We start from the raw sequence: 22,958 nt of genomic DNA, 5'->3' as shown, positions 1-22,958 counted from the left end.
TAAATCAAGTTTTTCAAAATATTCTAATTTACTGGCTTTTACCTGTATACCTTGCAGTCACTAACGTGCAGAGGCCACATACTACATGTGACCGGGCCGGCACGCAGATAGCATGGTGTAAAAGCGGACGCGACGACATGTTGTAGAGGACGTTAAAGGCAGTGCCATCACGGCACGCCCTCAATATTGTTATCCGGGTAAAAATCGGAGAATGTTAGCCCCGGGAGATTTCCGGAAGAGGCACTGGAAGAGCCCAGAACCCCTTGCAGGACACTAACTCTTCTGGGACGCTACAATATACACCCCCTGCAATGCCCCCCCCACCTCAATAATAAACATGGCAGTGCCATGTTGGCATTTTTTTCCATAACTTGAGTTGATTTATTTTGGAAAACCTTGTTACATTGTTTAATGCATCCAGCGAGGCTTTACAACAAAATTAGGCATAATAATGTGTTAATTCCACGACGGTATATATCAGTATCGGTTGATATCGGAATCGGTAATTAAGAGTTGTACAATATCGGCAAAAAAGCCATTATCGGACATCTCTACTTGTGCTATCCTTACCCAGCATGCTCGGCTGCCCCTCCAGCAGCGACAAGATGTACTTGTTGAGGAAGAGGGTGCAGAAGCTGAAGAAATACCAGAGGCCCAGGTAGGCGAGGGAGCGGCGATTCAAGACCCCGGAGCCGGCCTTGATCACGGTGGTCTCCGTGACCGTGATCTTCAGCACCTGGTCGCTTGGCAGGCTCTCGCTGCGAGCCAACACCACTCGCTCCTGACGGATACGAAGCGGGACCAGAAGTCGCCACAGCGAGTCCCTGCTGCCCGGCATGGCCCCTGCTGCCCTGGACCCCTTGGTGGGGATTGGGGGGCCTGACAGGAAATAGGCAAAATGGTCTGAAGCAGGGGTTGTGTGACTAAGGCATCTTCTGATGTTCTTGAGGCTTTCAGGTATCTATGCAGCACCTGCAACCCAACAAAGGTAAACACAAGTCAGGAAGTTAATGCTACAATGTTATTTGCACCACAGCCATATACATATATTACAAATGAGCACATTTTAGGTTTGCAAAGCGACTGTTTACTGTTCATCAAAGCCTAATCATTGCGACACATCTACTGCAGTCTAAACATTGTAAACATTGATCAGAGTTCACTGATAAGATAAAATGACATTATGTTATGAAAAGAAACAGGGAAGAATGGAATCTTACCGCGAACCGCTACAGTAGGTGACAGTGTGTGGACCTCCCACGGACGGTAACAGAAGCAGGAAGTTGCACGTTGGCGTTAGCTAGCGGCTGTTCACGGTAACGTGGGGTGCAAAGGTGTGGAGACGAAAGGCCAGTCGAGCTTTCACGTCGGTTTTCATGGCATGAGAGGGAATACTGTGACACAATAACCAGATTCTAATCTGCCCCGGAGAGTCTTATCAGAGAGTCTGACTTTTGGACGTGGCTGTTAACGACGTCAAGCTCATTGTTCTGTGGCAAAATATGAACGCTTTCAAAGTAAAATATCAGCGTCAAAATTATTGGTCATTTTTGTCGAATTCCAGTGTAAGTTTTGGATGTGCTTTGTCTAAATAGAAATTAACTTGAAGAGGTGACATACTATCTTTAATTGTCGTTTTTTAATCGACGTGAATTGACTATGTGTGTATTTTATTTTTTTAAACAAATATTTTGTGCTTCAGGAAAAACTGTCAAAACTTGACCAACTTGACCAATTTGACCCAATGAGTTACGAGTAACGTTCAAAATCTCCTGTAGTTTTGAAATTGCTAACGTTCCGACAGAACAATAGTGGTTGAAAACTAATCAGACATGCACGCATAATTAGATTATTCACGTTTTTTTGTTTTATTTGTTGTTTGTTTTATTTAATTGTAATTGTTGTTTTTTTTTTTGTCCATGGTCTGTGCTTATGGTATGCATGTAATGTGTACTGTTTTGCAGAGGTGTGGGCTCGAGTCACATGACTTGGACTCGAGTCAGACTCGAGTCATGAATTTGATGACTTTATAGACTCGACTTGACAAAATGTAAAAAGACTTGCAACTCGACTTAGACTTTAACATCAATGACTTGTGACTTCACTTGGACTTGAGCCTTTTGAATTGACATGACTTGACATGACTTGCTACTTTCCCCAAAACCCAAAGATGAAAAAGTTATTCGGGAGCGCTCCGTATTTTTCATTGTGTACTTGTCTATCAGCGTTGCGTGTGTCAGCTGGTGTGCTCTCAGTACAACAGCCAATCAAATTAGATCTACTTTGTTTTCATCACACAGCATTCATCCAATCAAATTGCAGGACAACCAACGAAGAAGACATGTCCAAACCACACGCCAGTGAACAAAAAATGATACCTAAAATACTTTCGTTTGGGTATAAAAATTACGAGGTGGTCAACACAAAACGGTTTGCAGTATGCAACACATGCGGTTCGAAAATTACTGATGGAGAGGCAACGCATCAACTTCCAACTTCGTCCGGCATTTGAAGTTGCACAAAGAACGGTAAGTTTTGAATGTAAGATAACGTTTATTGGCTAAGTAACGTGACTTTTATTTGCTGTGTAGTTAAATCAGTGAGGCTGTAAACTCACTGCTAACGTTATAACGTTATTGCAAACACGGGAATCTGTTGCAGTTCACTACCTTATTCATACTTTTTGTTCAGGGATTTTTTTTAAGCAGGGTTACGTTAGTCAATATATCACACGTAACGTTAGACGGCGGTCAGCAGCACCGCGTATTTTAGCCACCTAAAAAAAGACACAAATAGTAAAATAAAGGTCAGTTAAAATGTATACCGGGTACTATATTATGAATATGTGTACCGTTTTAGCTAGCTTTCTGACATACTGTTGGTTGTTTACCTCAGTGGTCCCCAACCACCGGGCCGCGGCCCGGTACTGGTCCGTGGATCGATTGGTATCGGGCCGCACAAGAAATATTTTTTTTCTTTTTTTTCTTTTTTTAATTAAATCAACATAAAAAAGACAAGATACACTTAAAAGTAGTGCACCAACCCAAAAAAACTCTCTCCCCCCTTTTGTTCTGGGCATTGAACATGAAGACTCTTCCTTCACTGTTCCGAGTGGCCATGAGAGTCTTGGCAGTGCCTGCCTCCAGTGCTCCAGTGGAGCGAGTTTTCAGCCATGGTGGCATCATACTACGCCCCCATCGTGCACAAATGACTGACAGACTCTTGGCTAATTTGGTCTTTTGCCTCTCTCCCTGTTCATCGCCTCTGCCGTGCCACACTCCAATCAGCTGCTCGGTGAGCGAGCATGACTGGTCCCCCTCCAAGGTCATTCAACATTCCGGTCAGTGTTACAATCAGAAGTCTGACCACTTTAAAAAGCCCGCTTGTGATGCCACGTCTCTCACTGCGTACGTAAGCAGCTTACCCTCACCTATGCAGTGCATTCACTTTTTGGTTTTTTTTTATAGGGCCCTGACATATAAAAAGTACAAATTTTTTGTTATGTTCACGTATATGTCATGTTTTTTCAATGTTAACACTTTTGTACAAATAAGTACATTTGCACTTTATTTTTCAATGTGTTTGTTCTGTAAAGGAATGAGTTAATGTTTAAAATGACTGGTTAATAGTGCTATTATAAAGTGCAATGTCAGCACAATTTTCTTTCCTGCAATTTAAAATGCACTTGTTTTAATAAATAAATACAGCGTTTGAAAAGCATACACAATCTGTGTTAATATATTAGTCTGTGGTTAAAAGGACTTGAAAGGACTCGAAACTCAAAATGCAGGATTTAGGACTTGACTTGAGACTTTCCAGTCTTGACTTTGGACTTGACTCGGGGCTTGCCTAGACTCGGGACTTGACTCAGACTTGAGGGCAAAGACTTGAGACTTACTTGTGACTTGCAAAACAATGACTTGGTCCCACCTCTGCTGTTTTGTGATTTATGTATTCTGTTGCATGTTTACTCTATTAACCTGCCTTAGGACAACGGAAACATTCCTAGTTTGTGAACCAATTCTCAAACAATGGCAATATAACTATTCTGATTCTGATTAGCTATTGTGCTAACTCCGGCATATTTACACTGTTGCTCTATGTTGATGAATATGCATCGTCCTAATTCAAATAAATAAATACATTAACATTAAATTAAAATAAATGGTTGGGTTTGTTTCAATCACAAAATTAATATAAAAAATATATATTCCCTTTATTAGTGTACACCACAAATTATCTGAATCTATTTGCGTTGAGGTTATATAATACAACAATCTCACTATCTTGTATTTACATGTCCCTGATGGAATATCGCCGTGTCGAAAATGTCACTCAACCTACTGCGTGAGTCCAGGAAATCCTACATTCCCTGAAAGCAACATGGCTGGACTGGAAGGCGTCGACCCACCCAATAGTATGGAGCGTTAATGACACTTGCCCACCAGGTGGTGGCGGTGTTACGCACACATTTTACGGCCTACCCGTAAAAAAAGAGAAGGAGAGCACTTCCCACAACCGTTGAGATGGCTGGAGAGCTGACAACTTTTCCATGTTTCGTGAAAACAAGAAAATGAACAATGTAGAATTTGATAAACATTCACGTTGCTCGTGGAAATGGACGAGACAAGGTAAGTAATGAGCTCAATATCACGTTTATTTGTGACTACGGTGGCCGAGTAGCTACCCTGTCAACTGTTGTATTTATCAGCTCTCTATTACATACACAACACATCTATAATGACATAACATCTAAAATATTCATCCCGAGTTTATAAAAATGCGAAGTACTAATTTAACTATGCTATTACTGTGGTTTGGGAGTGGTGTACTAAAACTACTACTTGATTTACCACAAGTTTACATAGTACAAAAGTACCTCAACTCACGAGCTTTACTCGTATCTTAAATCAACATCTCCCACTGATTTTAGTCAAACTCAATTTAATTGGAGTTTGGTCCCCCAAACACCACAAATAAGACATGCAGCATGCTTTTTAGAAGATAAATATGGTTTGATTGAGTGATTGATTGAAACTTTTATTAGTAGATTGCACAGTGAAGTACATATTCCGTACAATTGACCACTAAATGGTAACACCCGAATAAGTTTTTCAACTTGTTTAAGTCGGGGTCCACTTAAATTGATTCAAAAACCAAACAACAACCACAGTAGTTTTATGAATAATGTAGAAATACTGTACAGAATTGGCCTTGGAGAGTGGACTTATTGTCAGGTTCAAACACTGATGACATCTATTAAACAGACAAGAAGCAAGGAATAATGCTGAGACAGAGTTCAATTTAGCTCATGAGGAGAACGCATGGAGCTGCACACTTAGTCACAGTCTCGCCCTATAAGGTACAGCTCCCGCGTCCCTCTATCTATTCAGGAGTTCCCCAGTCAACATCACTGTTTGCTTGCGACTTCAGTTAGCCAAGAGTCAACTCTTATCTCAAAACACTCTTAAGTTGGGGCACGGTTGTAACTTACTATATTTACTGCACGTGACAGACATTTTCCATGACCCCCTCCTGAATTGAATTACAATTAAGAACTTAATTGATAATATTTATTTATTTAGCCGTACAACGTCTCCGTCTCTTTGCAATGGTGACTTCTGCACACGTGAGTTCCTTGCTGCATGCTTACTACTTCTACTGGGTAAGTGTGCATGGAGCCTGATGATTAGATGGAGCACGGCTACCACCTAGCTGCAGGCTTGTGTAGCGTTCTAAGATGAAAAGTAAACCGTAGAACAAAAATGATGAAAATCCCAGGGTGTCCCCACGACCGCACCCACCGTTTTTTTCCCTAAAAATTTTTCAAGCTGCTTCACCTCCTCTGAAAATGCATAGTGTATTTCAGGGGTGTCCAAACTCTTTGATTCGGGCGTCGCACCGGGCTAAAAAAAAATTGGCCGGGGGCCGAAAGCAGACTGCATGTAAAGTAACAATATATATAGCCTATATATTGTGGATTGGCAGACCGGGGTGGTGGTTCCTCTCTTTAAGAAGGGGACCCGGAGGGTGTGTTCTAACTATCGTGGGATCACACTCCTCAGCCTTCCCGGTAAGGTCTATTCAGGTGTACTGGAGAGGAGGCTACGCCGGATAGTCGAACCTCGGATTCAGGAGGAACAGTGTGGTTTTCGTCCTGGTCGTGGAACTGTGGACCAGCTCTATACTCTCGGCAGGGTCCTTGAGGGTGCATGGGAGTTTGCCTAACCAGTCTACATGTGCTTTGTGGACTTGGAGAAGGCATTTGACCGTGTCCCTCGGGAAGTCCTGTGGGGAGTGCTCAGAGAGTATGGGGTATCGGACTGTTTGATTGTGGCTGTCCGCTCCCTGTATGCTCAGTGCCAGAGCTTGGTCCGCATTGCCGGCAGTAAGTCGGACACGTTTCCAGTGAGGGTTGAACTCCGCCAAGGCTGCCCTTTGTCACCGATTCTGTTCATAACTTTTATGGACAGAATTTCTAGGCGCAGTCAAGGTGTTGAGGGTATCTGGTTTGGTGGCTGCAGGATTAGGTCTCTGCTTTTTGCAGATGATTTGGTCCTGATGGCTTCATCTGGCCAGGATCTTCAGCTCTCACTGGATCGGTTCGCAGCCGAGTGTGAAGCGACTGGGATGAGAATCAGCACCTCCAAGTCCGAGTCCATGGTTCTCGCCCGGAAAAGGGTGGAGTGCCATCTCCGGGTTGGGGAGGAGATCTTGCCCCAAGTGGAGGAGTTCAAGTACCTCGGAGTCTTGTTCACGAGTGGGGGAAGAGTGGATCGTGAGATCGACAGGCGGATCGGTGCGGCGTCTTCAGTAATGCGGACGCTGTATCGATCCGTTGTGGTGAAGAAGCAGCTGAGCCGGAAGGCAAAGCTCTCAATCTACCGGTCGATCTACGTTCCCATCCTCACCTATGGTCATGAGCTTTGGGTTATGACCGAAAAGACAAGATCACGGGTACAAGCGGCCGAAATGAGTTTCCTCCGCCGGGTGGCGGGGCTCTCCCTTAGAGATAGGGTGAGAAGCTCTGCCATCTGGGGGGAGCTCAAAGTAAAGCCGCTGCTCCTCCACATCGAGAGGAGCCAGATGAGGTGGATTGGGCATCTGGTCAGGATGCCACCCGAACGCCTCCCTAGGGAGGTGTTTAGGGCACGTCCGACCGGTAGGAGGCCGCGGGGAAGACCCAGGACACGTTGGGAAGACTATGTCTCCAGGCTGGCCTGGGAACGCCTCGAGGTCCCACAGGAAGAGCTGGACGAAGTGGCTGGGGAGAGGGAAGTCTGGGCTTCCCTGCTTAGGCTGCTGCCCCCGTGACCCGACCTCGGATAAGCGGAAGAAGATGGATGGATGGATATATATTTATATGTGTACTAGAGATGCGCGGATAGGCAATTATTTCATCCGCAACCGCATCAGAAAGTCGTCAACCATCCGCCATCCACCCGATGTAACATTTGACCAGAACCGCATCCGCCCGCACCCGCCCGTTGTTATATATCTAATATAGACGATGCAAGGCATTAGTGAGGTTATAAAGCTTTTGCCTGTTAAAGAAAGGAGACTGATCCAATGCAGCACAGACATTCGCGTGCCACGCTGTCACGGCCCAGACGCACACCAGTGCGCAATCATATGGGAGCCGCGCTGAGCGCACCTCCAAGCGCGTCTCGCTGCCGGCGACGGTCGGGTATGGGCCCGACGCTCCAGCGCCATCCATTTTCAGGGCTAGTTGATTCGGCAGGTGGGTTGTTACACACTCCTTAGCGGGTTCCGACTTACATGGCCACCGTCCTGCTGTCTATATCAACCAGGGTGAGCCCCACCCCTTTCGTGAGCGCACTGCGCGCGTAGTGACCCCTGTTACGCTCCCCCGGCAACAGGGGTGGCGGGCAGGTAAGCTGCGCGGGCGGAGCGCGCGGAGTGACCCCTGTTACGAGCCCCCGGCCACAGGGGTGGCGGGCAGGTAAGCTGCTTACCTGCTGCGCGTGACGCCGGCCGCGGCAAAGGCGGACGAGGCGGGGTGTCGGTGCGGTGGTGACCCTGGACGTGCGTCGGGCCCTTCTCGCGGATCGCCTCAGCTACGGCTCCCGGTAGGGCCCTCTCGGGGGAAGGGGCCTCGGTCCCGGACCCTGGCGAGGCGTCCCTTCTCCGCTCCGTAAAAGTGTCCATCTCTTCTTTTTTTTTTCTTCTGTTGTGGCATATGCTGCAGGTGCCTACTCGTTTTTCGTATGTGGGTAACAACATTTAACTATGTATATATATTTCCGAATTGGTTTAACTGCCACCCGCCTGAATCGATTTAAAATCTTTTTTTTTTTTTTTCAACCGCCCGACCCGACCCGCGGATAAAATCTAATGTTTTTAAATTTCATCCGCCCGATCCGTGGATAATCCGCGGACTCCGCGGTTGTGCCCGCAAACCGCGCATCTCTAATGTGTACATATTATATTAATATAATATAATCTACTCTCTATTTTATGCTGCAGCTGTTACATATACTTTAATATTGTACATGGTATCTGTTATATATTCTATATATGATATAAACATATAATATAATATATCAGTATATATCATATACTGTACATATATCATGTAAATATTACATTTATGTTATATTTTATATTGCTACTGCGGTACATTTTATACCTGCATTATCCTTTCCATCCTTACACTTTCAATCCTTTGTAACTGAGCTACTGTGTGGAACAATTTACCTTGTGGATCATTAAAGTTAGTCTAAGTCTATAATGGATATATAATTTATGATGAATATAAGCGAATAAGGGTATGTGAAAGTTTGACTCCTATCTTGTTTACTTCCGTGACGACCACCTTAAAGTTTTGTAATCTATCAGAAATATCATGCAGCTAAAATGCGGCAAACATGGATTCGTGTGGAGTGTTTTGCATTTTTCCCATGATGCATTGCAATGTATTTAAATGTGGTTAATTTTGATTTTTTTTTTTTTTTTTATGTTGCTTGGACCGTTTAAAAAAATATATCCACAAAGTTCAGTGAGCAGGTTTTGCTTTTTGTGTTCATGTGTGTTGACTTTTTGTAGGGAAGGTTGTTTGGATTGTGCCATATAAGTAAATGTTGTGCCGTGTTCACGTCCATACTCAATTCATGGTCATTGACCTGATTTACCTACGTTGTCCATAAAAGGGCGGCACATTTGCAGCAAGCAGATAGTGTGATATTTAAAATTAACTCGAAAACACCCAGATTCCTTATTGATAAACTCGTGAGGTTGGACAACCCTGGAATACTTTAAAACCCGCTAGTTTAATGTATTTAAAAAATGTAAAATAACGTGTCTTTGTACATTTTTCAGTCCATTGCTGTACAATCAGTCACGCGAGGGATCAGATCTTCTGTCTCCGAATCTGAGGCCAAGACACCAGGAACTGATACCGACGCCATGTGGACCGGTACCAAAAGGAACACTCTCATCCATTTCCTCCTCTCCTGTGCTGATCAAACTTCTTCTTTTTTTCTTTTTGGCAGATCAAGCGCTGGTCGGAGCTGTCGTGCCCGCTCAAGTCCTACTTCTGCTTGACCGTAGCGTCTCTACTGGCGCTGCTGGGCCTCACCGTGTCCAGCGTCTACAAGCAGCACACGGGCACGGCCGCCTCGGACGAGGACAACTTGACCGTCTCTCTCATCCAGCTCATTGGAATATGTGAGGCGCTCCAACAAGTAGAGGCCATTTTTAGGAAGTCGACGGTTGCACCGGTTGTCCTGAGTGGACGTTTTTTTTTGTAGTCATGTGATGCATCACTTTTTCCACAACTTTTATCCATTTTACCAATAATCTGCAAACCAGAACAGAAAATAACGTTAAATAAAGCTGCAAGCAGCGATGGACGGCACCGACTTTGAGGGCTCATAAAATCCAAACCGGAGCAGTAATTAAAACTCTTTCATCAACTTTTAACCAGAAGGGTTCAATCTCTCCCCTGTGCTAATTTGAAGCCGACACGACAAACGCGCTCAGAGGAGATAATGTTTGAAAAAAGGTGACTGTTTTTACACAACTTTTGTTTTGAAGGGGGAATTGCAAACTTCCTGTTGATTTTTGCTGGGGGTTGTCAGTGTATGAAATATAGGTCTAAGTGAGAGCGCAATTTTGATTTTTGGGGTTTGGTTTTTTGATTAGATCGCAATTTTCGCCAGTCCTGATGTGTGTGTCCAATTTGGTGAGTTTTGGGGTCAAATTACAGCTCAAAGAGGCGGCGGTATAATAATAAAACGCTAGAAATACAATAGGGTCCTCTGTCCCAAAGGGACTCGGTCGCTAAAAATCGCTAACATGCATGTTTACGTCCCCTAGGTCAGTGTTTTTCAACCACTGTGACGCGGCACACTAGTGTGCTGTGAGATATTGTCTGGTGTGCCGTGGGAAATTATGCAACTACACCTAATTGGTCCCAAAAATATTTTTTGCAAACCAATAATTATAATCTGCAAATAATGTGCCGTTGCTTATTGTCTGTGCGGTGTAAAACTCGGCAGGGTAACCATGTAATACTCTGTCAGTAGGTGGCAGCAGGTTTGTAAAAGTCGGAATGTGTCGGGTGAGACGAGGATGGTTTGTAGTGATCCCAATATGCAGACCACAGCGGGAGGCAGCGTGCAGGTAAAGAGGTATGTAATGCTTAAACCAAAAATGAACGAAAGGGAAAGGAAAAGGCAATGGCCATGCAAAACAAAAGTAAAAGTGAACTGACTACAAAGTAAACAAAAACAGAATGCTGGACGACAGCAAAAACTTACGGCGCCCACAAAGTACAATCAACAATGTCCACACAAAGAAGGATAGCAACAACGTAAATAGCCCTAGGTAGCTATATAAGTAGCCTTAATGTAGAGACAGCTGATAAAGAGCGCCCCCTGCTGTGTGTGTCCCACCTGTGCAGTGTTCTGTGTGTACTACATCAGCCGAGGGGTTCTCCAGGACAACAGACAAGAGCTGGTCAAGTTTGTGCTGAGTGTGCTGGTGGTCATGCTTCGGTCCCTGGTCAACTTCTGTGTGCTGGACTCCGAGGACAGGATGAAGCTGCTGGTATGTGCAGTAGATCGCCCTCTTGTGGACAGAGATGCACAGTGCATGTGCAGCAAATGGCATGTGTTAATTTGTTAAACCATGAAAAGCGATGTTATTGAACAATATCATGGTTTTTGATAGTTCGGATTACATATTATTGTATTTATGAGTCACCAGACAGAAAAAAAGTCCTTGAATAATATTTCCAAACAATTTGTTCCTTTGCGTATGACGTATACACGCCAAATGCCATTCATACGGTGGCCTGGAAGTGAAAAACAATATTTCATGAAACAAACTACAATGACAGAAAACATAAAAACAACTTACCATTTCATAAAACAAATGAACAAGAAACTACAACACTTAACAATTAAAAAAAAATAAAAAATACAAAACATTTTTCAATTTCAGAAAATGCAAAAACATTTTTTTTTTGCAAATAATCATTAACTTTAGAATTTGATGCCAACAACACGTGACAAAGAAGTTGGAAAAGGTGGCAATAAATACTGATAAAGTTGAGGAATGCTCATCAAACACTTATTTGGAACATCCCACAGGTGAACAGGCAAATTGGGAACAGGTGGGTGCCATGATTGGGTATAAAAGTAGATTCCATGAAATGCTCAGTCATTCACAAACAAGGATGGGGCGAGGGTCACCACTTTGTCAACAATTGCATCAGCAAATTGTTGAACAGTTTAAGAAAAACCTTTCTCAACCAGCTATTCCAAGGAATTTAAGGATTTCACCATCTACGGTCTGTAATATCATCAAAGGGTTCAGAGAATCTGGAGAAATCACTGCACGTAAGCAGCTAAGCCCGTGACCTTCGATCCCTCAGGCTGTACTGCATCAACAAGCGACATCAGTGTGTAAAGGATATCACCACATGGGCTCAGGAACACTTCAGAAACCCACTGTCAGTAACTACAGTTGGTCGCTACATCTGTAAGTGCAAGTTGAAACTCTCCTATGCAAGGCGAAAACCGTTTATCAACAACACCCAGAAACGCCGTCGGCTTCGCTGGGCCTGAGCTCATCTAAGATGGACTGATACAAAGTGGAAAAGTGTTCTGTGGTCTGATGAGTCCACATTTCAAATTGTTTCACGTACGGATTGTTATAGGCGTAAAGTGTAAAAGCCAGCATCTGTGATGGTATGGGGGTGTATTAGTGCCCAAGACATGGGTAACTTACACATCTGTGAAGGCGCCATTAATGCTGAAAGGTACATACAGGTTTTGGAGCAACATATGTTGCCATCCAAGCAACGTTACCATGGACGCCCCTGCTTATTTCAGCAAGACAATGCCAAGCCACGTGTTACATCATCGTGGCTTCATAGTAAAAGAGTGCGGGTACTAGACTGGCCTGCCTGTAGTCCAGACCTGTCTCCCATTGAAAATGTGTGGCGCATTATGAAGCCTAAAATACCACAACGGAGACCCCCGGACTGTTGAACAACTTAAGCTGTACATCAAGCAAGAATGGTAAAGAATTCCACCTGAAAAGCTTCAAAAATGTGTCTCCTCAGTTCCCAAACGTTTACTGAGTTTTGTTAAAAGGAAAGGCCATGTAACACAGTGGTGAACATGCCCTTTGGCACGTGTTGCAGCCATGAAATTCTAAGTTTGAACATCAAATATCTTGTCTTTGTAGTGCATTGAACTGAATATGGGTTGAAAAGGATTTGCAAATCATTGTATTCTGTTTATATTTACATCTAACACAATTTCCCAACTCATATGGAAACAGGGTTTGTAGGTTATTAAAGGTAATTATCATGTGTTCACTGTGCCACTGCTTGGATTGTAATCAAATATGTTCAAGCTTGCCAACTTCCGTGCATTCATCTGTTGGCTGATGTTCAAATACTTACAAAGATTCTCGACCTTGAGACGATTGTGTGTGTTTATGTGTGTGTGTCAGGTGCGCTTTGTGTGCATTATGAGCGTGGGCCTGGTCCACATCTTCTGCACCACGCTGCTCATCCGAAGACCAAACACCATGGCCTTCCGTGTGGGCGGGGCCTTGGAGAGCCTCCAAGAGCAGTACTTTGTGCTGAACCTCTGCTTCTCCATGGTGACCTTTGACCTGCAAGCACAGGTCGGTGCGCCTTTTTGCCTTCCGTTTACAACGCTCCCCGTCAGCGTGCAAACATACAAGAACAGGTCGTTCCAGTTGGTAAACCTCCTGAATGGAGTAAGGTGACTTCAACTCTGACTGGCGTTCTATGAGAAGAGCGTCAAAACTTTGCAAGAACAAATACTCACTTCAATAAGTCATCTTATCACGAGAAAAAATTCTAATAATACTGCAGTAATGTAAGAATTTTTGGGTTCTCAAAATAAAATTATTTTGAAAACTATATACTATATAATACTATATCATTTTAGTATAACTATATAATAAAAATTCTAATTTTGTGTGAGTAAAACGTCAACATTCAGTGTAGATTCCTAATTAAGCCTTTAGCTTGACGCTCCTCTACTTTCTCCTGCTCCGCTTGGCTGCGGCAACAACAAACAAACTCCAGACGCTCCTCTTCGTTTTGTATAGTTTACTTAATAATTCAAAAACGTAAAACAATAACGATGTGGGAACAAATGAATGGCAAAATAAAGAGAGTTTGTTACAGTAGGTGTTAGAAAAAGCAAGACTAAGAAAAAGTAAGAGTGAGGTCAAAAAACTGTGGCTCAATTCCCCCGCACCTGACTGCCTTTACCCATAATGCACTCTGTCCAAAAACTCACCAACCACACAAATCCTTCCGCCATATATGCAATTTACGCAGTTACGTCATCAAACTATTTAGACAAATGTAATAATTATTCTAAGCATGCAAATAAAGTAAATAGTCCCATTTTGGCTGAATAAACATAAAACACCTTCCATAAAAATGTAAATGAACTTAAACAGCATTTAGGCTCCTACATTCAGAGAAAAATATTGATATTTTAAGAGAATAAAAGCTTAATATTATGACGGATTAAAAAAAGACAAAAGAAAGTCAACGTTAAAATTTAACAAGACTAGAAGAAAATACATATTCAAACTTTGTTAAAAGTTGTATTATTATTTTCCCTTGTGGGATTATATATATATATATATATATATATATATATATATATATATATATATATAGTCGAGGTTTCTGTGGTTTATCCGTTATACAGTGCTCAATACCGGGGTAGAGCGGAATATACGTTAGGTCAAGAAAAAACACAGAGGCTATATCATCCCTACAACCCTGTTTCGCAGGTTTCCCTGCTCATCAGGGGATTTTATATATATATATATATATATACATATACACACACATATATATATATATATATACATATACATATATATATATGTATATACATATATATATGTGTGTGTGTGTGTATGTATATATATATATCTACACACATATATATACATATATATGTACATACATATATATATATATGTGTGTGTGTATGTATATATATTGTGTGTAGATATATATATATATATATATAACTATATATATATATATATACACAAACAGTATATACATGTGTGTAGATATATACATATATATCAAGATATATATATATACACACAGTATATATATATATATATATATATACTGTATATATATGTGTGTGTAGATATATACATATATATATATATATATATATATGTGTGTGTGTGTAGATATATACATATATATATATATATATACATATATATATATATACATATATAGAAATATATCTATATATATATAGAAATATATATATATATATATATACTGTATATATATATGTGTGTGTAGATATATACATATATATGTGTGTGTGTAGATATATACATATATATATATCAAGATATATATATATATATATACATATATAGAAATATATCTATATATATATATAGAAATATATATATATATTTATGTATCTGTATATATATATATATATATATATATATATATATACGAAACCAGTGAAGTTGGCACGTTGTGTAAATACAAACAATACAATGTTCTTTACAATAGTAAACTTGTTATTTTTTGCAAATATTAGCTCATTTGGAATTTGATGCCTGCAACATGTTTCAAAAAAGATGGCACAAGTGGCAAAAAAGACTGAGAAAGTTGAGGAATGCTCATCAAACACTTATTTGGAACATCCCACAGGTGAACAGGCAAATTGGGAACAGGTGGGTGCCATGATTGGGTATAAAAGTAGATTCCATGAAATGCTCAGTCGTTCACAAACAAGGATGGGGCGAGGGTCACCACTTTGTCAACAAATGCGTGAGCAAATTGTCCAACAGTTTAAGAACAACCTTTCTCAACCAGCCATTGCAAGGAATTTAGGGATTTCACCATCTGTAGTATCAAAAGGTTCAGAGAATCTGGAGAAATCACTGCACGTAAGCAGCTAAGCCCGTGACCTTCGATCCCTCAGGCTGTACTGCATCAACAAGCGACATCAGTGTGTAAAGGATATCACCACATGGGCTCAGGAACACTTCAGAAAAACACTGTCAGTAACTACAGTTTGTCGCTACATCTGCAAGTGCAAGTTAAAACTCTACTATGCAAAGCCAAAGCCATTCATCAACAACACCCAGAAATGCCGCCGGCTTCGCTGGGCCCGAGCTCATCTAACGTGGCTTCATAGTAAAAGAGTGCGGGTACTAGACTGGCCTGCCTGCAGTCCAGACCTGTCTCCCATTGAAAATGTGTGGCGCATTATGAAGCCTAAAATACCACAACGGAGACCCCCGGACTGTTGAACAACTTAAGCTGTACATCAAGCAAGAATGGGAAAGAATTCCACCTGAGAAGCTTCAAAAATGTGTCTCCTCAGTTCCCAAACGTTTACTGAGTGTTGTTAAAAGGAAAGGCCATGTAACACAGTGGTGAACATGCCCTTTCCCAACTACTTTGGCACGTGTTGCAGCCATGAAATTCTAAGTTAATTATTATTTGCAAAAAAAAAAAAAAAGTTTGAGTTTGAACATCAAATATGTTGTCTTTGTAGCATATTCAACTGAATATGGGTTGAAAATGATTTGCAAATCATTGTATTCCGTTTATATTTACATCTAACACAATTTCCCAACTCATATGGAAACGGGGTTTGTAATATTTACATTGCCTTTTTTCCCCATGACTGACCTTCACACACACACACACACACGTATCACGTACGACACGTACATGACATACTCATCTCATTGTGTTGTTGCAGTTGTGTCTGTGTGTCCTCGTCACAACGTGGGACTCCACCTTGTCCACCCGCAATGGCGTCCTCCTGGGAGTGGGCGTGGTCTGGGCCTGCCTGACCGCCGCTGTCGGAGCAGCTGCAGTAAGTATGACGTCACTATTAAAGTGAATAATATTGCACTGCACTACATTGTATTTGATGTGTGTCCTGAAGGTGTTGAAGGAGTCCAAAGTCCTGGTGTGGATCTTCATGACACTGAACCTTCCTCAAGTGGCCTTCTTCGTCTTCCTCGTTTACACGGTGAGATCACCTCAGCGACCTTGTCAGGTGCAGCGTCAGTGTTAGCGCTATGATGAGCGACATTGTTAACATTGTCAATCATCATTTGTTCTATTTTTTAATCAGAAAAAAAAAAAATCAAATAAGTAAAAGGACAAATGTGATATTGATATATAATATATATTACCAATACCAACATATGTTACCCACATATGCGGTCCTCTCCAAGGTTTCTCATAGTCATTCACATCGACGTCCCACTGGGGTGAGTTTTTCCTTGCCCTTATGTGGGCTTTGTACCGAGGATGTCGTTGTGGCTTGTGCAGCCCTTTGAGACACTTGTGATTTAGGGCTATATAAATAAACATTGATTGATTGATTGATTGATTAATATAAAATACAATTGATATATCATTTTGATATTTACAGTATTTGGTGATATCCCACATACACTATTATTCATTGCACTGTGACCAGATTATTTTTTATTGTGTTTACAATAAAAACACAAAATTGATAGTTTGTGTTCCTGACAAAATCATCCATCCATTTTCTACTGCTTGTGCCTCTATACGTTTTTAAAAGTCTAATTCTTCCCCCATCAGACAGCGAGCAATTTTCGATTTTTAATCATAAAACACATTTTTCAAAATTTGAAAAATGGGTATGAGTTTTATGTTCTTTTTAAAACAAAAAAAAAAACATCCATCCATCCATTTTCTACCGCTTGTCTCTTTTGGGGTCGCGGGCATATATTTTATAAATTTTGTTCTTATGAAATTTTTTTTTTGAAATCCAAATCTGAAGATACATGTTTTACTCTGGAAAGTGAGCTTTTTTTTTTTTTAATTATTACTCATAAAAACATGTTTCAAATTTTGAAAATAAGTACCGTAGTGTCACCACTTTGTCAACAAATGTGTCAGCAAATTGTTGAACAGTTTAAGAAAAACCTTTCTCAACCAGCTATTGCAAGGTATTTAAGAATTTCACCATCTACGGTCCGTAATATCATCAAAGGGTTCAGAGAATCTGGAGAAATCACTGCACGTAAGCAGCTAAGCCCGTGACCTTCGATCCCTCAGGCTGTACTGCATCAACAAGCGACATCAGTGTGTAAAGGATATCACCACATGGGCTCAGGAACACTTCAGAAACCCACTGTCAGTAACTACAGTTGGTCGCTACATCTGTAAGTGCAAGTTAAAACTCTCCTATGCAAGGCGAAAACCGTTTATCAACAACACCCAGAAACGCCGTCGGCTTCGCTGGGCCTGAGCTCATCTAAGATGGACTGATACAAAGTGGAAAAGTGTTCTGTGGTCTGACGAGTCCACATTTCAAATTGTTTCACGTACGGATTGTTATAGGCGCAAAGTGTAAAAGCCAGCATCTGTGATGGTATGGGGGTGTATTAGTGCCCAAGACATGGGTAATTTACACATCTGTGAAGGCGCCATTAATGCTGAAAGGTACATACAGGTTTTGGAGCAACATATGTTGCCATCCAAGCAACGTTACCATGGACGCCCCTGCTTATTTCAGCAAGACAATGCCAAGCCACGTGTTACATCAACGTGGCTTCATAGTAAAAGAGTGCGGGTACTAGACTGGCCTGCCTGTAGTCCAGACCTGTCTCCCATTGAAAATGTATTTGGTGATAGCCTACATACACTATTATTCATTGCACTGTGACCAGATTATTTTTTATTGTGTTTACAATAAAAACACAAAATTGATAGTTTGTGTTCCTGACAAAATCATCCATCCATTTTCTACTGCTTGTGTCTCAATACGTTTTTTAAAAGTCTTAATTCTTCCCCCATCGGACAGCGAGCAATTTTCGATTTTTAATCATAAAACAAATTTTTCAAAATTTGAAAAATGGGTATGAGTTGTTTGTTCTTTTTAAAACAAAAAAAACATCCATCCATCTATTTTCTACCGCTTGTCTCTTTTGGGGTCGCGGGCATATATTTGATAAATTTTGTTCTTATGAAAATCTTTTTTTTAAATCCAAATATGAAGATACATGTTTTTCTCTAGAAATTGAGCATTTAAAAAAAAAAATTATTACTCATAAAAACATGTTTCAAATTTTGAAAATAAGTACCGTATTTTCTGCACTATAAGGCGCACCTAAAAACCTCCAATTTTCTCAAAAGCTGACAGTGCGCCTTATAATCCGGTGCGCCTTATATATGGACCGATATTGAGCCACAACAGGTCTCGCAACCCCAGCCTCTACTGTAGTGCCTATTCTATGCGCCTTATAATGCGGTGCGCCTTATATATGAACTGAGTTTTAAAATAGGCCATTCATTGAAGGTGCGCCTTATATATGAACTAAGTTTTAAAATAGGCCATTCATTGAAGGTGCGCCTTATATATGAACTAAGTTTTAAAATAGGCCATTCATTGAAGGTGCGCCTTATATATGAACTATTTTAAAACTTAGTTCATATATTTTATATATAGTGCATATATTTTATATATAGTACATATATAAGGCGCACCTTCAATGAATGGCCTAAGTTTTAAAATAGGCCATTCATTGAAGGTGCGCCTTATATATGAACTAAGTTTTAAAATAGGCCATTCATTGAAGGTGCGCCTTATAAATGAACTAAGTTTTAAAATAGGCCATTCATTGAAGGTGCGCCTTATATATGAACTAAGTTTTAAAATAGGCCATTCATTGAAGGTGCGCCTTATAAATGAACTAAGTTTTAAAATAGGCCATTCATTGAAGGTGCGCCTTATAGTGCGGAAAATATGGTAATAAAACAATGGATTAAAAAATATATAATATACAATAAAACATTTTTCTTTGGAAAGTGAGCAATTTTTGATCATAAAAAACAAAAAACATGTTTAAAATTTTGATTTTTTTTTTTAATTACTTTTTTTAGTCATAATTTATAAGAAAGATATATGTTGGTTTGATACACTCTACAGTACAAACTAAACCTAAAATATGGACTTTTGTCGAGGCTGCAATCCATTATTCACGTTTCCATTGTTTCTTATGGAAAAATATGCTTCACTATTTACACTTTCCAGTTTACGGCCCCAGTTCAACAACTGATTAAGTTTGTAAATCGAGGTTTCACCGCACTGTACTTTTAATAATGAATTCCAGCCAGTGAGCGTGTGTTCATAAACCCTCAAATCTAGACTCCAAACATCCCAGAACAAGCTGGTCGGGTTACTTCTAGACCTCCACCCCAGATCACACCTCACTCCTACCCACTTCTCCAAAGTGGGCTGGCTCAGGGTGGAGGACAGAGTAAAACAACTTGCACTGAGCCTAGTCTATAAAATCCGCTACACCTCCCTGATACCGAAGTACATGTCAAACTACTTCCTTAACGTAAATGACCGCCATAACCACAACACCAGGGGGAGCTCCACTAACCACGTTAAACCCAGATTCCGATCTAACAAAGGTCTTAACTTATTCTCCTTTTATGCCACATCAATGTGGAATGCACTCCCAACAGGTGTAAAAGAAAGGGCATCTCTATCCTCCTTCAAAACCGCACTAAAAGAACACCTCCAGGCAACTACAACCCTAAACTAACACCCTCCCTTCCATATCCCACCTCCCCAGATTGTAAATAATCAATTGTAGATACTTATTCTTATGCTTTCTATCTCTCTCTATGACCACTACTTGCTGTACATATCCTACCAAGTCAGTCCTACACTGTTCCAATGTCCATTTCTCTGATGATGCAATTGGTGATGACTGAAGTGTTGATATCAACCAAACCTAACCCCCCCCCCCCCCCTCCACACCCCGGATTGTAAATAATGTAAATAATTCAATGTACAAACCCCGTTTCTATATGAGTTGGGAAATTGTGTTAGATGTAAATATAAACTGAATACAATGATTTGCAAATCCTTTTCAACCCATATTCAGTTGAATGCACTACAAAGACAAGATATTTGATGTTCAAACTCATAAACTTTTTTTTTTTTTTGCAAATAATAATTAACTTAGAATTTCATGGCTGCAACACGTGCCAAAGTAGTTGGGAAAGGGCATGTTCACCACTGTGTTACATGGCCTTTCCTTTTAACAACACTCAGTAAACGTTTGGGAACTGAGGAGACACATTTTTTAAGCTTCTCAGGTGGAATTCTTTCCCATTCTTGCTTGATGTACAGCTTAAGTTGTTCAACAGTCCGGGGGTCTCCGTTGTGCTATTTTAGGCTTCATAATGCGCCACACATTTTCAATGGGAGACAGGTCTGGACTACAGGCAGGCCAATCTAGTACCCGCACTCTTTTACTATGAAGCCACGTTGATGTAACACGTGGCTTGGCATTGTCTTGCTGAAATAAGCAGGGGCGTCCATGGTAACGTTGCTGGGTTTGGCAACATATGTTGCTCCAAAAGCTGTATGTACCTTTCAGCATTAATGGTGCCTTCACAGATGTGTAGGTTACCCATGTCTTGGGCACTAATACACACCCATACCATCACAGATGCTGGCTTTTCAACTTTGCGCCTATAACATCCAGATGGTTCTTTTCCTCTTTGGTCTGGAGGACACGACGTCCATAGTTTCCAAAAACAATTTGAAATGTGGACTCGTCAGACCACAGAACACTTTTCCACTTTGTATCAGTCCATCTTAGATGAGCTCAGGCCCAGTGAAGCCAACGGCGTTTCTGGGTGTTGTTGATCAACGGTTTTCGCCTTGCATAGGAGAGTTTTAACTTGCACTTGCAGATGTAGCGACCAACTGTAGTTACTGACAGTAGGTTTTTGAAGTGTTCCTGAGCCCATGTGGTGATATCCTTTACACACTGATGTCACTTGTTGAGGCAGTACAGCCTGAGGGATCGAAGGTCACGGGCTTAGCTGCTTACGTGCAGTGATTTCTCCAGATTCTCTGACCCCTTTGATGATATTACGGACCGTAGATGGTGAAATCCCTAAATTCCTTGCAATAGCTGGTTGAGAAAGGTTTTTCTTAAACTGTTCAACAATTTGCTCACGCATTTGTTGACAAAGTGGTGACCCTCGCCCCATCCTTGTTTGTGAATGACTGAGCATTTCATGGAATCTACTTTTATACCCAATCATGGCACCCACCTGTTCCCAATTTGCCTGTTCACCTGTGGGATGTTCCAAATAAGTGTTTGATGAGCATTCCTCAACTTTATCAGTATTTATTGCCACCTTTCCCAACTTCTTTGTCACGTGTTGCTGGCATCAAATTCTAAAGTTAATGATTATTTGCAAAAAAAATAATTTTTTATCAGTTTGAACATCAAATATGTTGTCTTTGTAGCATATTCAACTGAATATGGGTTGAAAATGATTTGCAAATCATTGTATTCCGTTTATATTTACATCTAACACAATTTCTCAACTCATATGGAAACGGAGATTGTACGATACACTGATGATTATCTTGTGTGATGACTGTATTATGATGATAGTATATATCTGTATCATGAATCAATTTAAGTGGACCCCCGACTTAAACGAGTTGAAAAACTTATTGGGGTGTTACCATTTAGTGGTCAATTGTACAGAATATGTACTGTACTGTGCAATCTACTAATAAAAGCTTCAATCAATCAATGTTAATGAGCTACACATTGTCAGCTGGTGGTGCAGTGGCAGGAGGACACGTCGTACACGCTGGAGGCGGCTGCTGTCACCGGAGGCGTCGTCTCTCTGCTCATTAAAGTGCTTCTGCTGTGGAGCCTCGTCAGGCTGGTTCGCAGCTTTGGTCAAGGCCTCCGAGAAAGAAGTGAGTGCTTCAAAGAATGACGATGGTGTCAAAGTGAGGAATACTCTTCAAGTGGTGTTTGGGGAATAAACACTTCTTCTTTGCAGTGTTTGCAGGCAGCCAGTGATAAGATGCCAGGGGTCAAAGGTCACAGCTGCACATGAAGACCTGAGCATGGATCACTTTTTTTTAATGTAAAAACTAACAAAACTCTTCCGCTACTGCAGAAAACTTTTTAAGGCTTTTGTTTTTTGTCTTAATTTTTTCCCAACGTTCATCTTATTCTTCCACTAATTCATGTGATTAGGACTTTTGGAAAAAAAAATTTTTGGACTTAATATTTTTGGTTTTAATTTTGCACTTCAATTTTCTCAATGATTCTGCACTTATTAATGTTGGAATTTAAATGTTTTTTTTTAACATCCATGCACTATACTTTTTGTAATTTAAAAAATATATAAGAAATATAAACATTTAAATTAAATTACAAATCTTTCCATGAATAACATTTGAGGAATGTATTTATATATTTCATTTACATTTTAATTGCACTTATTTTTTTAAATACATTCCCAATATTAATATAAAAATCTAACATTTAAATGTTCTTATAATTATTTTAGCAAAGTTTTACCTTTCTGCATTTCATTTTTT

The 22,958-nt window shown here is 40.7% G+C and overlaps 2 protein-coding genes across 5 annotated transcripts in view; one reads left to right on the top strand and one right to left on the bottom strand.

Annotated features, from left to right (window-relative positions):
* The window catches only part of LOC133616019 (solute carrier family 35 member E2A-like), a 17,671-nt gene extending 16,168 nt beyond the window's left edge, over positions 1 to 1,503 (bottom strand). Inside the window, exons 1-2 of the mRNA XM_061975004.1 lie at positions 1,221 to 1,503; positions 571 to 972 (exon numbers count right to left, since the gene is read on the bottom strand). Coding sequence (XP_061830988.1) covers positions 571 to 838 — 268 coding nt within the window. The 5' untranslated portion in view covers positions 839 to 972; positions 1,221 to 1,503. The remainder of the gene's footprint in view (positions 1 to 570; positions 973 to 1,220) is intronic.
* On the top strand, positions 579 to 22,958 carry LOC133616028 (uncharacterized). Of its 4 annotated transcripts, XM_061975027.1 has the most exons (10): positions 579 to 988; positions 4,358 to 4,631; positions 9,340 to 9,436; positions 9,513 to 9,687; positions 10,925 to 11,070; positions 12,988 to 13,164; positions 16,293 to 16,409; positions 16,482 to 16,568; positions 22,178 to 22,325; positions 22,412 to 22,931. In XM_061975027.1, exons 2-10 carry the CDS (start codon positions 4,618 to 4,620, stop codon positions 22,429 to 22,431), a joined length of 981 nt encoding a protein of 326 aa, XP_061831011.1. In that variant the 5' UTR covers positions 579 to 988; positions 4,358 to 4,617; the 3' UTR covers positions 22,432 to 22,931. The 4 variants fall into 4 exon arrangements, with proteins under 4 accessions (XP_061831011.1, XP_061831028.1, XP_061831019.1 ...); XM_061975035.2 differs by lacking the exon at positions 579 to 988 and having other exon boundaries at positions 3,571 to 4,631; positions 22,190 to 22,325; positions 22,412 to 22,948; XM_061975016.2 differs by lacking the exon at positions 579 to 988 and having other exon boundaries at positions 3,579 to 4,631.

The sequence above is a fragment of the Nerophis lumbriciformis genome, linkage group LG01, assembly GCF_033978685.3.
Source record: "Nerophis lumbriciformis linkage group LG01, RoL_Nlum_v2.1, whole genome shotgun sequence".
In the NCBI taxonomy this organism is placed as follows: Eukaryota; Metazoa; Chordata; class Actinopteri; order Syngnathiformes; family Syngnathidae; genus Nerophis; species Nerophis lumbriciformis.
Note: the sequence above shows the minus strand (reverse complement) of the source record. Positions and strands in the feature narration are given on the sequence as shown.